Genomic DNA, 18576 nt, shown 5'->3' on the forward strand with positions numbered 1-18576 from the left:
GCTAACCCAATATTCCCTTCCAGGGCTCCCAACCAATCTGAATTTTGGGCCTGCTTTATCAAATCATTTATTTCATGTTTCATTTTCCATTTGAAGAATCCACTACTGTGCTAGCTAGGTTCCCTACAGCCTGCCATAAGCAACAATAAACATTTAAGTGCTGCCACTTTATTGCAAGACACTATTTCTGGGATGCAGAAGTTAGGAAAAGATGGAAGTGAGGCAGGCAGTGGAGAAGGGAGCAGAAACATAGGTGTTACTGAGCTGGGCATAGCTTTGGAATAAGTGCAGTTAATTCCTCAGTCTTTTAGGGTATTTTCATGGAGGTCTACATAGACTATTCCACTTTGGAACAGCCTATATAGGGGAAAGCAAGGGAGAAGAATTTATCCACCAGCTCCTTCTTGTGCTGCACTCTTCTGTAAAGTTCACCTCTTAAGGATTGCCAAATTCAGCAAATAAATAAATAATAAATAATAAATAATAAATAATAAATATCCCCATGCAATATTAGTTAACAGAATTACACTAGAAAGTTATTCATTGATTTCCTGCAATTCAAATTTAACTAAGTGTCCAGGCAATTCTATGCTCAGGACACTAAAACCCACGCATTGCCAGGCAGCTTCGGGGGAAGCTGAGCCTCCGCAGACACGGTGCACAGGCACCAAGGTTGGTCTCTCCTCCTCAGTACAGCAGTGTGGTCGTGGTGGTGATGGTGGCAGTGAAGCAGTAGCAGTGACTCCACTCTGACACCACAGGGCAGCTCCAGGCCACCAGCCAGGGGGCAAGGCAAGAGGTGTGGGCAGGAGGGTTGCAGGCCTGGCTGCAGGGATGTGGGGTGATAAATAACAACACTTTCTGTAAAGATGAATCAATATTCATTATACTATCTTCTTAGTATCTGTAGGGCCGTGTTGCACTAGTCAACAGAAATATATCAGTAAATAAGGCAGGCAGAGTTCCTGCTGTCAGGGAGCTTATAGAATATAGCTTGAATATTGCATTGAGTTATGGTTAAAGGAACATAATGCTAATGAAAAGAAATAATTTTAAGAATAGCAACTCATTAGATAGATGTTTTTCTAAATGGCTACTTTGGCAAAAACTTGTTACAAAACCTCCAAGACTCTGAAACTATTACATGTATTTCTTTTTGGATGCTTCTAAAAAGATATAGAAAAGTATTACATGGCCTCCATTACATATTGTAATTATTATTTAGTAAGAAAGAAAAATGTTTATATACAACATTTCAAAGAAGTTAAAACACATTAAATAGTACTTTTTATTTATAAGGCAGATCTATGAGAATGATATAAAAACATGGCATGTAATGTGATAGCAATATTTGGAGATTACAGAGTTTTAGCAAATATCTGTTACATAGTTACGAAGACTATTTTCTAAGCATATACAAAATATCAAATCACATATCTAGGCAGGAAGATGAGTATAATTAGTTTACAATGGAAAATCAATCCTAATGTGAACTGCACATTACCTTTTAAAAACTTTTAAAGGTAAGAATTATTGTGTTCTAGTTTATTCAAACAGTGTTAAACAGTATCATGACAAAAAACTGAAGCCAGAATGGATGGATTTTGACCTCATAGAAAGAAACCCAAGTTTACAGTGGCTTAAAACTAGGAAAAGACAGTCCAAGCAGTGAACTAGTCAAAGATCTCCACGAGATCTTTTTAGTCTCCACGATCTTCTCCTCAGGGCATGGCCTTGGTTCTCTCGGATATGCCAAAGCTCCCGCAATTCTGGCAGCGAGATGGAGGAGTAAGATAAAGGACACGTGCTTTCCTCCGAAGAGACTTCCACTCCAGGAAGTCATTCATCCATCCCCCTACTTCTCACTGTTGAACAGCAGACACTAAGTCACAGGGGAATGCCTGACTACAAGCAGCTGAGGAACTGGATGGACAGCAGCTTTTAAAGAAGTAGGGTAACTAAACACTGGGAGACAACTTCCAGTCCCTGTTCGGGCTGGATATATCTGATAAACTATGTAAAACCTTTTAAAAAAAATCTTAAGAGAATATTTCCTAGAAGTTGGCATTTTGGAAATCATACAAAAGCACCTGCTTTGGTGATTTAACTTAGCCCGTCTAGTCACTGGGAGTATCCGTACCATCAGCCCTAATTTTAAATGACAGCGTGATGGAAATCCCATGGTTCTGAAAACTAACCATCTCAGCATGTACATGTGCCAGGCTGAACTAAACATTTTTTTTTTTTGCTATCATGTGGGCGGAATATTAGCACTTTATAATTTTTCACACTAAAAAAAATTGAAGAACCTTCCCATTCCTGTAGAATTCACTGTTCAAAGGTAAAAAAGGAGTGTGTTTCCACTAAAATTACTCAGAGTGTCATTTAGAGCAATTACATATATTGAATACCATACCAGAATTTGTTTTACTGGCTTGCTGACTTACAATCATTCCAAGGTGGAGCATCTCCTTTCCTTGATGACACATCACAAATATTAATCTTAACACTGGACAACATGTGTTATACTACGTGTAGTGCTGCTTTAAGTCATGAATTTACAAAATAACTTCAACATGACATTTTAAGCTGTTTAATACTTACTGCAAAACAGATTTGGTAGGCTGATACAGGTTCAGTGTTTATAGTATTCCTAAAGAAATACTTATGAATTACATTTATGGTATTTTATTTAAAATATCACATAAGAAACCTTAAGTTTCACAAATAAAACCCTTTTGTGGGGGGGAACTCTCTGTACAGAATTTATTATGAAATAGATTAATGGCAAAAGGCAATTAAAAAGAATTAAGGTTTCATCATATTACATAGGAGATACACAATACACAAATCGGATATATTCTTGAAGCCCTTTTACACAAATTATTTTCATAATTTGTATGAATTTACCTTATGTTACTATTATCAAATTAATTTTGAAAGCAAAATTCCTTAGGTTCATGCCAATTTATAAGAAAATAATCAAGCAGCTCAACACTGCAGCTCATCCGCCAGTCCCATAGGCAGCACAAAATAATCATCTCTGATAAATACCTATAAATAGAATTTAGTCATAGTTTAAAATATTTTAAAATTTAAATAAAAATCTCTCCATGTTGGCAATCTCAGCTAAATATCCATATATGTTTTGAAAAATATATGCCAGCACGAATATATTCATATTTAAACATTTTAAAAATTACTAATAGAGGAAACATAAGACACGTGCACAATAAAAGCTTAGTAGCATGATTCCATCCAGGATTATTTTCTTCTTAGGAAAAAATTACTAAATTTTCTTTTTTTGCATAGGCTAAGACTGGATATATTTTCTACATTCTTATCATTTTTGCAGGGGCACTTCTCCAAATACAGATTAGAGAACAAATCCCTGTTACTCCACAGTACCCAGCACTTTCTCACACCCAGAAAAGAAAGAATTCAGTCCTACTTCTGAGGCCAGAGTAATGATTTTTTAAAAAAATAATTATGAAAAATACTGATGAAGAAAAACAATCATGTAGGAAATAGTAAAATTAGGTTATTAAAAGTCAATTAAATAAAGCAATTAAGTCAATATTTTTGCATTTTAGAAAGGCTTTTAAATATTTAGAATTACAATGAATATATTATATTTATTCTAAAGCTTCAAAATTAATTTCATTTTTGTAAAGGAGAAAAGGAAATAGTATTGGAAACAGTTACATCTTATATACATTTTCATAAACTGTTTTTTTTCATATTTTTAAAGACCCCATTTATCTCTCATAGTTATTTATATTATTGGCCACTTAATATATATGTGCAACAATATACTTCAATAATCACCTAACTTTTAAAAATATTTCACTGCCTTTTCACATTAAATGGTGATCATCTTAAGACAGTAAAACTTAAGGAACAAGAAAGTATTGAAAATATTCTGTTAATTTCACTAGTCCACTACAATAGTTTATAGGTATTTACCTTTAAAAGTTATTTTCCAACTGAATTCCTACTAAGAACTAACAAGAAAGTGATTATCAAGAGGAGAAGACTATAACTAAAGAAAACAAAGAGCTCGGTTGAAAAGTAAAAGCTATTTTAAAACTCACCAAGAGCATCAAGAGATTCACGATGATTTACCAAACTGACATCACGTACAGTAGGGGAAGAGCCACTGGGGGACAAGGTAGCCTCCGCAAGTACAATTCCTTTTATTTTTGGCAGCTGAATTCAGTAGTACTTCAGAGGGTAAGTTTAGCAATGTTATAATTTTGGAGGAATGTATATAATGTTACCTTGTCTGCAATTTTTTAATAGGAAAGAGCACATGGGAAAAAAAATGTAGGGCATTCCAACCAAAATTTGAATGAAATGCAATTTTAATGTGGAATGTCAGCACTGAAAAATTTATGAATAATTTGTGTGACTATATGCCTCTAGAGGAGATTTATAATTAACTTACCCTAATATCCTTCATGCTTGCGAACTGCTTCCGAATGAATGGCTGAGCACATAGGAGGGCTTCTCAAAAGAGAAAAGGAGACGACTAACCTACTGGGGCTGTTTAAGCCTCTGTAGGACCATTTATTAAAACTGCCACGGTCCTACCTCTGCTGGGGTCCCTCACCCCAGTGAGAGGCACATGGGCTGCCATGGGTTTCCAGGGTCATGTCCCAGGCACGATCCTCCCCACAGGTAAGTCACTATGGATTACCCCACAATTTAATAACCACACTCACTCTCGAGGATGTCAATACCTTTGTACAAAAGAGAAAGCACATAGACTGGCACTGTGACTGTAATGCATGGGGGTGAAGCAGGGGCCGTGCAACCTAGTGGTTACAATCACAGCCTCTGGAAAATTACTGCCTGGACTTGAAGGCTAGCTCTGGCCTAACTCCATGACCTTGGGCAAACTGCTTAACTTTCTATCCTTCAGTTTCTCCTTTGTAAAATGAGGATAATAACTACCTCTGTCATGGGATTATTTAAAGTATTAAATGGGATAATACAGCTAAAGTGCTCAGAACAGTTTGTGGCATGTTCTAACCCCTCAATGAACTTCTGTAAAATCCTGCGTGGTAGAGAGCGATGGCTGGCTGAGCTGCAATGGCACATGCCAGGTGGCAAGCAACTACTTGTGTGGAAACCTAACACTTTCCTTCTAACGAGGAACAAAGAGAAGATTTCCAGGACTGGTACTGTAAGAAAAGTCAGTTTGGGAGGCCACATATTACAGTCTTCTCCCTGACAACACACTGATATTCAAATGGGACTGCTTTGTAACAAGATAAAGAGGAAAATCTTTCATGAGGTTCGCATTATCAGTGTATCTTTCCTGTCTCCAATGCATTTTAAATATAATTTCAGGTACAGTGTATCTTCTCTGTTTGTGGTGGTTCACATAATCACATTGATTCACAAAAATCAATGACATTTTTCAAATCCTGTCTTATGAGACAAGTACAGGAACATTGCCATGCATCCTTACCTAGATGCTAATATAATGCGCCCTTTCTTAAAAAGTATGATTATGCATTTCTAGTTCTTACACTGGATAATCATTAAAACCTTACTTGAGCTTCAGAAAAAAACTTATGTATTGAATTGTATTAAAACTTAAATTTGGCTGTTTTGCAAAGTGTTTTTAATATTATATTGTATCTATATTATTAACTATAAATATTTTTGCCTGACTGTGGAATAGTTTGTTAAAATAACAATGTCAGAATGTGCAAAACAAAAAAAAACACACCTAAATTTCAACAATAAGTTAACTACAAAAATTCATTTTCACACATGACATTTGTGAAAATTAATCTGAAGAAGATTCTACCACTATTTGGCTGAGATCACACTGAACAAGTTTCAGCCCACAGCAATTTGACAGTGTGCTGGCAACTGAACACAGACAAAGTCGTAGAAACAACGGCATGAGTAAGAGCTCTTTATGGCATCCGCCAGCACCATTTACTCTCACATAACCGTGACCCTCTCCGGTGAGAGGTGAGGAACTGCTCCTCCAATACCTTCTTCTCGCAATTGGCTCTTTTCCCAGCCTTTTTTAATTCTCCTTAGCTTTTGGCTTATACACGGAAGTAGTAAAATGCTCTTACCCAGAATTACAATTGAGGGCAAAACAAGAGCAAGCACGAAGTTTGGCGGTGTATAAAACCTGTAGTACTCTTCTTCGAAAGCTCGTTTCCATCCATAAATTAAAACATGGAAAGTGCTTATGAGCAGAGCAACATAACCGAGTGTAGACTTTGGGTAGGGAGGAAGAAAAAACACAGAATAAGAAACAAATTATTCAAACTCATACATACACCTCTCCAGCTCTACCATGTTTGTATTTTGATAAAACTATTTTATCTGAAATTGTTGAGCTACTTTTTGTTCTCTACTAAATCAAACAATTTAAACATTTTCATATATATTTATATGCATACTCTATTTTACACAAAAAGGCCATACTACAAATAGTTTAATATTCTAATTATTTTGTTTATTAGATGAAGAGATTTTTTCTTCATGTCATTAAGTGTGAAAACGTGACTCCAACGCTGTATTCTATTCCACTGACCGGATGTGCTATCTACACTTTATACAGCCATTCCTTGGGTCGAACATTTACTGTGTCCAGATTTCCTCAACTATAACTAATGCCACTTTAAGCCCTTTTCTTTATTTTGGTTTATTTCCTTAGACCCGATTTCTTATGGTGGGATTGCTGGTCAAAACATCTGGTTTTACCTTAAGGGTGTTGATAAAAACTGCTAAACTTCTTATAAAGGTTATCCACATTTCTGCCAATTGTGTATATTAGAAAAAATGAGTGTGTTTGCATATGTATGCTTCCATATATATACATACATACATACAAAATTAAATGATGAAGAGCATTCTCATGGGGGCATGCACATATTCATACGTACTAACTGAAAGTTAATATAAGATTAAGATTAAGATTAATTAATCTTAATATATCAATTAATCTCGATAAATTAATATATTAATTAATTAATCTTAATATATTAATCTTAATATAAGATTAAGATTTTATATGAAAAATCTTAATATAAGATTAAGATTTTATATGAAAAATCTTATATTAATATGCAATATAAATAGCATTTCAAATATGTGGCTTAACTGACCTTATTAAATGAGATTATTAACAGCACTTCAGTTAAGCAGTTTACAGGTTAAAATCTAAAAGGTCAGCATTCCTGGTTCCCTAGATTATTATGTTCAATTGCTTACTATGAGAAATAGTGTGTTACATAAATGTAACATTACATCTGTAGACTGATGGAACGTCTAACTTTAGTGGGAAAGGGTCAGAACTCTAGCAGAAAATTGTTCTGTTTGCCAAGTCACTCATCTAAGTTTATAATGATAATTTATAACCATCTAGCACCCTTCACCAGAGGGCCTTCTATTCTTTTCGGTGTGATTAAACTAGCAGTTAGGAAAAAGACTTTTAGATAATTTTAAAATAAAAAAATAAAAATAAAAACAAAAAAGCTCAAGCAAAAAGGCAAAACACCCTAAATTAGTGTATCACCAATGAGACTCATCGGCCTGATGGTGCCGTGAACCATGTGGGTACAGCCAATACTGATTCTGTGATGATACAGGCAGGGTCTATGTTTGAGTTATGTATTTATAAATATACAAATGTATTAAATAACAATAAATGGAGGTGAATATTCAACTTATTAAAGAACAATGGTGTTTTGAAACTCCTTTGGAGACACTATATATATATATATATATATATATATATATATATATATATATATATGAAATGCATACTAACAGGTTCATAAGGCTGGTTCCTTGTCATAATCTACTAACCTAGATACCTGGTTTGTCATGGCTCATGTTTGTGTGTGTGCATACACATTCACTTGAAAATATTTGACTGACCTTCTCTCTGCCTTAATTCAAATTAATGAGATTTTTCTGGGTAAATCAAGATGACTCAACATATAAAATAATTCTTCATTCATTCGTGTGGCTAATACATTGACTTTTGGCATTAAACTTGTCTTAAGCTCATACACCCCCACTTTCATTATTTTTCCTTAATAAAATGCTCTTTACCTGCAGCATAGCAGGCAATGCTATCAAAGCCTTCCAGTCAGTTCCTGTACTGGCCTTTCACTTACTAAACCAGAACAGTCCTAAGCTAGCCTCCCACACATGTGTTCCCCGAGCTTCCATGCATAAACGCAGCCCCCAAAGGCACTCTTCTTAAAGGAAGCACATCTAAAATTCAAACAGATGTAACACAAATTCTGTGCAGCCCATCCCTTCACCAAACAAAACCCCAAGTACCTGAATGAAACTGAACTCCCTCCAGTTGAGGGCATTGCTCACTGAAGGGATGGAGGTGACGGCCAGGAGGGAGAGCAAGCCCAGGCTCATTATGCCGAAGGAGATGTACATTTCAATTCTCCAAACTTCTTCTTCATTCCAAGAGTTTTCAATATTTGCATGAACCTAACAAGACAGCAAATGTGAATTTCCCTTATTTGGTAGAACATTAGCTGGTTCAGCACAGAGTTCACTCTTGGCATAAGAAAACATCACACATGGACATATTTAAGTTGTCCATGGACATAATAACAATTTAACAAACTGCTCTGGAGAACCTGTTACTGGATGGTGTTGTCCTCCATGTGGGAGAAAGAGAATGCAGTGTTAAACAAAAAGAGGACTAAGATTCTTTCCTTGCATACTTGTGAGGAGAGTGGATAAACCTGCAATTACATTTGTTTGTTGTTGTTTTTTCAATCCTCACCTGAGGATATGTTCGTTGATTTTAGAGAGAGGAGAGGTGAAGGGAGAGAAACACTGGTCACTTGCCTCCCGCACATGCCCCGACTGGGGACTGAACCCTTAACCTAAGTATGTGCCCTAACAGACAATCGAACCCATAACTTTTGGTGTACGGGGTGCTACAACTGAGCAACCTGGCCAGGACATGCTGTCACATGTGTAACACATCATGATTACAGAGATTCTGGTGTCCCAAGACCATGAAATGTTGAGGGTGACCCAGAAGAAGTATTGGCAGTTAGACTTACTTTTGAGGTACTTTTATAAGTTGGTTTATAGTTGATTGAATATTTTGGGTACATTCTGGACTTAGTTCAACTTAGAATCCAGAAAGGGAATTTCTAAACTACTTCTGTATGTTCCTTTCTCACATCAGGAGTATTTATATGTTTATTCATCTTTCTTCTTATCTTCTTTTCTACCAGGAAGGTGACATTTTCTTGGGAATAAAACCCTACCAAATGCAAATATCTGTCCACTTGAATTGTCTCATTATTTAATATACTTTTCCAACTGTCCAATGCCTCATTCTTTAATTTTTTTTTTTTTTTTTTAGAGAGAGAGGGCAAGGGAAGGAGAAAGAGAGGGAGAGAAACATCTATGTGTGGTTGGCAATCACATACCCCTTACTGGGGACCTGGCTCACAACCCAGGTATGTGCCCTGACTAGGAATTGAACCAGTGACCCTTTGGTTCACAGACAGGCATTCAATCCATTGAGCCACACCAGTCAGGGCAATTGCCTCACTCTTGTACAGTACTTTTCCAAATGCCTTTCCTTTACATTAATGATGCATATATAATTAAGTAAGACTTGATGAATTCTGAATGTGCAGTATTCTGCATAGGGCTACTTTAGAATAGTCTGTTTACATGCAAACAATATCAGAATATAAATCAAGGGTTAGACTCCTTGGGCTAAAGCTTTGATCTAAGTATCTATTCATGGAAAACAGATTCTAATTTAGTAAAAGCTTAATGTTGTCCAGTTCCAGTTAACCAAACATACTTGGTTTCCAGTGTTGTATTAATACCTGGATACACACCTGGACCTCCAGGTAACCCTCTAATTATCCCTGGAAGGACTCACTCATCTGGGCCACCTGATTACCCCCTGAATGACTCTCGTATGCATCCACCTGATACCTGTTATCCAGACACCTGGGACCTGAACTGGACCTCCTGCGCCCATCTTCTAGACCACCTGCCATCCGTCATGCCGACAGCTGATCTCAGGCTGGTAACTGTCCTGAAGCAATCTTAGGGCTAAGAATGCAGGATTGATAATTCTCAAGAACACACTTTCTACCATAAGAACTCTGAACTTTTCTTTTCCTCTTTGGGTTTTTGCCTAGTTGCATTCCCAGACTGCAAACTCCAAGACCCTTGAATAAATCTCAATCACTTCTAGCAAAGCTCCAGACTCAATTCGTTCAGCATTACATTCTGGTGACAGAGGGCAGACAACAGGAAGTATCACGAACAAGGAAAACATAAAAGGTGCTAAAAGATGGTAAACTGCTATAGACAAAAGAGAGAGGGCAGAGTAAGAGGGACTGGGACTTCCAGGGGGTTGAGTCAGAAGCAGATTTTAAAATGTAGGCCTCACCAAGGGGGTAAGATCTGAGCAAATGACTTGAAGGACAGAGAAAACAGATGTCAAAGCCTCAGTATTCAGTTAAGAGAAGTAGTAATTTTAGGGAAAGAATGGCTTAAAAAACATTAATGTATTATTTTTCAAATTATTTTAAGTTGAAATTGTTGAAACAACATATTAAGTGCGAGATGCTACATACTTGGACCATGATGCCTTGGTTCCTTATAAAAAGAAAAGGCTTTTACACATTTGTTTTGGTGCAGTGTCCTTTCATTGAGAAGTGCTACATTGGAGGCCTTTATTTGCATTTGCTGAATGGGAATTACTGAGGAAATCATAATCTATGCCATCCTTAAGTTTCTTCCGTGGAGCTCTCCTTGAGATTTTCTTGAGCTAAGTACTAGAAAAGCTTCACCTGAGGAACTAGTATCTTTTTCACTTTTTGATAACAAAAACCTTGTAGGTATATGAGGTCTGTCCAGAAAATATCCAGCCACATCCTATGACAAACAGACACTTATCGAAGAAGATACAAGAAACACTGTACAGAGGACACTGACACCTTAGTCTCCTTCAAAGTAGGCACCTTGGGACCTCACACAGTTCTCCCAGTTGCCATCAGCTGCCCTGTTGTATTTTCCTGAATCTCATCGATAGTCTGAAATCTCCCTTTCGAAGGTGATTTAGTTTTGGGAAAAGCCAGAAATCACAGGGCATCCAATCTGGGCTGTAGGGGGGGCTGATTCACCTGAGTGGTTTGATGTTTTTCAAAAAAATTCTGCATGAGATGTGATGCATGAGGAGGCGCATTGTCATGATGAAGCTGCCAACCACCAGCTGCCTATAGCTACAGTCTTCTGAAGCATGTGAATAGTTTTCATGAAGGAGTGTTCAAGCTTCACTCAAAATTTGATGCAGATTGGTCACTTTACTTGCTATCATTTTTGAATGCCATGGCCACACAATACTCATGCTCACTCAACAGTGTCTACTGCCCCCACTGACTAGTACAGTGACATAGTCACTGTTCACACATGCATATTCCAGTCCACCCTCTTTGGCTGCCAGGTTACACAGATGTCACCCATACTGTTCTTGTTATATTAACAATGGCTGGACTTTTTCTGGACAGACCTTGTATGTCTCCTGATCTTGACTTCCTACTGTTTTATGTTTTCACCGGTTCTAATTTTATTGCATAGTTTTACTAAGAATTGCTTTAACATTTTGCAGAACACAATTTACAAAACATTAAAATAATGAACTGTTCATTACTGAGAACAGTCACTGCAATAATGACTTAAAAAAAAAGCCAATCATTTATTTCTCTGCTTTTATTTTGCAAAGAAAGGGATGATTGATGCTTTTACCATAAGTGATTTTGCATTAGCCACATAATTCTTATGCAGAAACATTGTTTAAAGAACAAGACTTGCCCTGCCCTACATATATCAAGGTATGCAAAGTTGTACCCTATTTTAATCTTACACTTTACAAATCATATTAAGCATCAGATAAATAACAAGCATGTTCCATACCTGCTGATAAGCCATGTTGAGAAATAAGTATCTCTCTGACCTTCTCATTGGTAAGCAGAGGCTGTAGGCAACATGGACTGAAGCAAAGAAAAAACTTAGTAATCCAAGCTGTTTTCTACACTGTAACCAGGTCTCCAACCAAGGTGGAAATCTCCTATACTTGGTTCCATAATAAAGTTGATAGGCAGCTGCCAGGAGACCTGCTAGGTACACGAGGGACAGCAAAGTAATGGCAACTATGGGCAAGGTTTTATTCACAATCTCAATAGGAATCTTGTAGAAGTCACTCTGCTGGTTTCTAGCATATGGATGTATCACATCTCGGACAAAGGAATAAAGAAAGAAAAACGTGGCCAGACTGATGGCTACCACCACGGGCCCTCTCCAGAGAGTAAACAGTCGCAGAGGTAAATTTTCAATCTCCCTGGCTGATGATAATGATCCCAAGTCAATGGGTATAAAATTCAAATGCCGAGCAAGTTCAATAACCTGTTGTCGAGCTTGAATATTGTTGCTGCAAATATAGACCTGAAGCAAAAACAGAAGACACATCAATACATTACTTATATAATAATTATTAAAAAATTCAACCTTATAATCATTAAGAAATAGTTCTACATATTCTGAACTGCATATAAAAAAGAACTGCTAGTCCTAAAAAAAAAATGGCGATGATCCCATGCTCCACTTAATCTATGGAGCATCACTTGTGATGACTTTAAGTGATGCAAAAAATGAAGGACATAAAGCATTTATTAATTTATTTATTAATACATTAAAAAATAGTGTCATTAAAAACAAAGTCCCTGCTACCTGAGATGACATGAAAACAAAATGCAAAAAAAAACACAAGCAAAATGCAAAAAAAAACACAAGCACTTCCTGAACCTGAGGTCAGGAAGTGCTTAGGGAAGGCAGGCAGGCAGGAAGAAAGGTTTCTAGACCATGTGGTTCAGGGGCCCTGGTCTCCCCTTCAGTGGGGGCTGGGTGTACTTGGAGCTGCTGGTTCAGCCCCTTCCGGCTCCAGCTCTCTCTCTCCCCAACGGGGAACAGGGTGGGGTTGGCTCTCCAGGCTTTCCTGGGTAATATTTAGTTGTTGGACTATAGTGATTCTGCCTAGTAGAGTGATTACAAGCACTGCCCTGTACAGGTATTCAGCAAGAGAGAAGTTAAGCATGGACTCTAGACTGAATTTGCAATTAAATCTTCTAAATTATATCACGATGCTGTATTATTCATAAAATTTATCTTTTGGCTTAGAAGCTAATTCACGAAGTAAGTATCTCTAAAACCCCATCTCAAGTATATTATTTCACTGGTCAGAATATGAGATTCTTTCATCTTTAAATTATGATTATATACCTGCAGAGTGGAAAAGTGGTATTATAAGGCTTAGTTTCATTTAAAAAGTAAATCAACCACCATTTTCTAACACTAAGGTGTCAGCTCCACAGGAACACTAATGATGGGGAGACTGGGGGTGAGGGGAGGCTTGCAAACCACCGAAGCCTCTGAGATGCACCACTGCAGGTGAGAAGTCAACAAATATTTGTAGAGCACCAAATTCACTACTGGAGTGCGTCATCTCCCTGCAAGAAAAATACTGCTATTAAGTCTCTGAGTAATGTCTGGGGAAAACACTCCTGAAGAGATCTATCCCTGAAGGCGTTTATATAAGGGTTCTGGAACAGACCACACTGAAACATTTGCATGCTAAACCTATGCACATTGTGCTCACAATGTAAAGCTCTTTGGATTATTAATTTTACCTAATGTAGGCAGATAGGTGACAAAGTCTATACTATTATACAAATGTTCATGACCTTCTAAAATGGAGTGAGGAACATTACCGACATAACAAAGAAATGAGAAAAAGCATTCTAAATTAATTTATTATGGTTATGACAATGGTAAACTCTTTTTTATGATATTCATTGGAAAAAACTAGACATTATGAAATTTTATCATAAACCTAAAAATATAAATCAAACATTCATAATAAGGACACGAGGACTATGAAATACAAATGAAACGATTTCTGCAGCTCACTTTGAATTAAATCATTGTCCACCATTTTTTGTTGTTCAAGAATTAAAATTATCACAAATATGGGCAAAGGATTAAATTCAGTTTCATCCCTAATTTAGCCTGTATCCATTACTGAACTTTTTTGGATATGCAAAAGGAAAGAAAGATTCAGAAATAGCTTCTAGGAAAGCTGGAAAATACATATTCTTTCACTAGAATAAAATTAGACTTGTGAAAATGAGTGGTTATCATGATTGATATGCAGCATACACTGATATAATACTTAAATATATTGTCTTTAATTTTTTAAATAAACATTTCTTTATCCTTATCCAAGGACTTATTTTTTTCATTGGTTTTAGAGAGAAAGGGAGAGAGAAAAACATTGATGCAAGATTGCCTCAGTCAGCACCTAGTCCAGGGATCCATGCTGGGACCAGGAGTCAGCTGCATTTGGACCAGGTGTGTGAGGTTGCACATAGGCACACCTGGACCGGGTCTCTAACCCAAAACCTAGATATGTGCCCTGATCGGGAATCGAACATGCAACCTTTTGGTTACAGGGATGATGCTCCTACTAACTGAACCATATCAGCCAGGGCTTAAATTTATTTTCTAAGGTCCTTAGTCAACTGTCTTTATGGAAAAAATAATTAAAGTATTTTATCATCATGCTTAATTATAATGCATAACCACATCTTTAAAAAAATTGTATTTATTTAATCTTCAGCTGAGGATATGTTTATTGATTTTAGAGCAAGAGGAAGGTTAAGCGAGAGAAGAGTGGGGAGAGTGAGAGAGAGAGAGAGGAACACAGGTTGGTTGCCTCCCATATGCTCGCGGACCAGGGATTGAACCCTCAACCTAGGCATGTGCACTGACAGGGAGATCCACCCTGCAACCTCTGAGTGCACGGGAGGATGCTCTGACTAACTGAGCCACCCTGCCAGGCTTAAAAAAGATTTTTAATGTACACTATTTTATATGTTTACTTATAAAAGCTATCATTGCCCAAATGCATTGGTGGAGTTCCGCATCTTCTTTTATTTTCAAGTTGAAGTAAACAGAACCCTAGACTAAAAGAGAACCTGAGAAATCCAATCTGTCTCTATCTTCCCCATATGGATTAAAATCTACACTTAAAAAATATGTACTACTTTAATAAGTTCTATGAACAATGTATGTAAAATAAAATGGTCTGTACTTCCAAAGCTATTTATATTAAACATTAAATAGTATTTCATACAGAGATGGAATACTGTTACCCAAACACCTGCAAGAAAGAAGGAGGGAAGAACGAAGAAGAGGGAGGACAGAAGGCTGGGAGGGAAGGAGGGGAAGCAAGAGGACATGTTTGCTGTATTTGTTTTTGAGGAAGGAGAGACTCGATGCCATGCAATGTGTCCCATTATTTACCAGCCAACCTTGCCTTTTCTTGAATTAGCTGGTTATGACAGAAAAGTCCAAGTTATTTTCTCAGCTTTCCACATGATTTCGAGAACAGAAATGTGCCCCTACAAGATCAGCAAATGTGCCCCTACAAGATCAGCACGTGAACTTTCAGGTTCTTATACATAGTTTCCAAAATGATAATCAGTGGAGGGTGTCAGAATTTGGTTTTTAAATATATGATATTTGTTTAACTACATAACTACAAAATACCAGGTAGGAAGAAAATTTAAAAATACCTACCTGCCGGCTGGCATCCTTAGGTCCCAGCTGAAGTGTCCAAGCTGAGATGACATTAAACCCTTTGACAATCAGTGAATCCGGGAACAAGGAAGCCAAATATTCAGCATTGGATTCTGGGTACTGGTTTATCCTCATGTTATTGCTCACATCAATCAGGATTTTACCCACAAGCAGGTGTCTCAGGTCCCACAGGGAGGTGTAATGTTCTCGGTGTATAGCGATGAATATTATATTTGTTTTTGTTAGTGCATCTTCATGATGAGTGACATCTACCACATGAGGAAAAAATTCAGAAGCAAATTTAGGATTTCTACTTCCTATGACCACATGATAGCCACATCTAATAAGTCGGATGGTTAAGGATTTGGCGAAATCTCCACTTCCAATTACACCCACAGTGACCTTCCTTGCATCTTTGATACCATTTATGCCATTAGGCAAAAATGTCTCACTAAGGCTCTTAGGGCTTCCCATCATAGAGATCGATTCCATGATACAGATTCTTCAGAGATCACCAGGGATATCCTAGGGGAGAGAAAATAAAACGCTCGTTGATTACCTCTTACCAAACATTAATACACTTCTAGGCATTATAATATGTGCCTTGTTTCTAGAGGTAAAATATTTTGGCAAGCTAGATCACCTAGAACACAGCAAGACAATTGGTAAGCTAAAAAAAAAGGATCTCGAAATAGAAAAATGAACTGTCACAGAGTTGATACGCTCAAGTGGGGCTTCTCAAATTTTAATGTGCTCATGAATCACCTGAGAATCTTATTAAAACATTGTTTCTGATTCAGGAAATCTGGAATGAGGCCCAAGATTCTGCATTTCTAATAAGGTGAGCTGATATTGCTGGTCTGCAGGCCCCTCTGAGCAGCAAGGCACTAGAGCACAGAAGGAAGACACTAATGTCTTTATCTAGAACTTTTCCCCAGCAGATCAGAGGCAGCAAATCAGAAACGCTGCTAGAGGTAGAAAGGACTGTGACAGGACATGATAGCACAAAGGACAACAGAGACAGAAAACAAGGAGCCCTGGCCAGGTAGCCCAGCTGGTTAGGGTTTTGTCCTGATGGCCAAGGTTGCAGGTTCGATACCTGTTCAGGGCACATGAGAATAAGTTACGCATTTATAAGTAGTTATACATGTTATCAACCAATGAATGCACAAGTGAGGGGAACAACAAATCGGTGTTTCTCTCTCTCTCATATCAATAAATAAAAATAAATTTAAAAAACTACTTAAATCCAAACCGTCCAGAGACACTAGGGGTGAAGTCTGTAAACTATCCTATAAATCTCAGTAGTTAGTGCATGACTTTATTAAATGAAAATAAGAAAAATAATCTATTTAAAAAAGGAACCTTAGTACTTAGGTAATAGCCTAAGAAAAACAGGCATCAAAATATAACAAAGGATTAATTAAATATCCTTGGCTTCCACTTAGGCACCCTGAATACTATAACGTATCACTGAGAAAGACAGCTTCTCTATGAAAAGGATGTTAACAAAGTGTTTATGGTTTTACACTACACAATACTTATAAAATCTTTTTCTTCTCCTTTTATTCATCGTTGGAATAGAATACGATGCAGTTACTCTTTCTGGAAAAAACTGGTCAAATTCTTTTGTAAGTGACTAACATCTGAAATGTTTGTAATAACTTGCTCAAGAATACCAATCCGATTGCCATGAAGCAGTTTCACTAATGGGACTGAATGAGAATATCTTCCCTTCCTCTCCCCACTGCACAATTTATTTTCTGCTGAAAATGGATGTGGATCACTTCAGAGGATTTAATAGATTTTACAGGAATAGGTAGAATATTTCCAAAATGTGGTTTGGGGGCTTTTACTAAATGAAATTTGAAATTACTAAAGCCAGGAATACTTAACTTTTTACCCTAGAAATGGATCACATTCAATGCCTCCAAAAAAAAAAAAAAAAAAAAACCCAAAACCCAGTAAAGTATTCTTTAGAAAGACAATATAATATTACCTAATAGTCATTACAGCACATTCTTTGTCAGCTGTGTTTGTGTTTTATACATTAACTGACTGAATCCCCACGACCACCCTGGAGAGAGCTGCTAATAATGCCATGCCCCGTTGGAAGATGAAGAAACTGAGACATGCAGAAGATAATTCATTTCTCTAAGGTCCTAAGAGAGAAAGTCGGGGAGCCAGGATTAGAATCCAAGCAGTCCAGCTAAGGCTGTGTCATCTGGACACACAGAAGGAATTTAAGAAAGGGCTTCTCTATGGGCCTGGGGGAAGGGGGAGAGTTGTGCTCCTACTAGCATATTCTTCTTCTTTGGCCACATCATTACTCCTCAGCATTACCTAGGCTAACTCAGATCCTGGGAAAGGAGAAAACTCACTATTTTTAATATATTGCACATGCTTCACACTTCTCAAGATGGAAGGGACAGTAATTATCTGCTTCCCTTTGGAGTGATTCCAGGTACCCAGAAGGCCAGGAGGGGCTCAGGTGCACCAGCACAGTACAAAAACATCAATGTCCTCTTGGAGAAATCAGGGGCTGTCTTGTTTATTCAGGAAGAGTTAAAAGAACCAGAAGTAATTTAGTGAATTTCATTCGACAATCCAAGGTGAACTGACAAACCTACCCCTAGTTATACATGTTATCTAAGGGTACAAGGGTTATTAGACTCACACACAGGAACCCAAGTGTCCTACACCCCAGCCCTGAGTTCTTCTGAGTAGAGATTGCAGCATCTCCCGAAGTATGAGAACTGAAAAATCTTTAAATCTAAGAAACCATGAAGATCAAGGCCTTTTCAAACTAAAAACAAAACAATTTATCAACTATCTGCTAATATTACAAAGCAAATTAACCCCTTCAGGGAATCAAATGTGAACAGGTAA

General features: G+C 37.2%; 1 protein-coding gene across 6 annotated transcripts in view; it reads right to left on the reverse strand.

The window, feature by feature from the left end:
• Nucleotides 1-1264: 1264 nt before the first annotated feature.
• The window catches only part of STEAP2 (STEAP2 metalloreductase), a 29502-nt gene continuing 12190 nt past the window's right edge, over nt 1265-18576 (reverse strand). For 3 of the 6 annotated variants that reach the window (XM_036010640.1, XM_036010639.1, XM_036010642.1), the window contains 4 exons: nt 15688-16212; nt 11968-12495; nt 8329-8493; nt 3849-6249 (listed from right to left, as the gene is read on the reverse strand). In XM_036010640.1, coding sequence (XP_035866533.1) covers nt 5962-6249; nt 8329-8493; nt 11968-12495; nt 15688-16179 — 1473 coding nt within the window. In that variant the 5' untranslated portion in view covers nt 16180-16212 and the 3' untranslated portion in view covers nt 3849-5961. Of the gene's footprint in view, nt 6250-8328; nt 8494-11967; nt 12496-15687; nt 16213-18068; nt 18439-18576 lie in introns of those variants that run through there. The other 3 variants (XM_036010644.1, XM_036010643.1, XM_028526173.2) reach the window with 3 other exon arrangements.

Source organism: Phyllostomus discolor, chromosome 10, assembly GCF_004126475.2.
Source record: "Phyllostomus discolor isolate MPI-MPIP mPhyDis1 chromosome 10, mPhyDis1.pri.v3, whole genome shotgun sequence".
In the NCBI taxonomy this organism is placed as follows: domain Eukaryota; kingdom Metazoa; phylum Chordata; class Mammalia; order Chiroptera; family Phyllostomidae; genus Phyllostomus; species Phyllostomus discolor.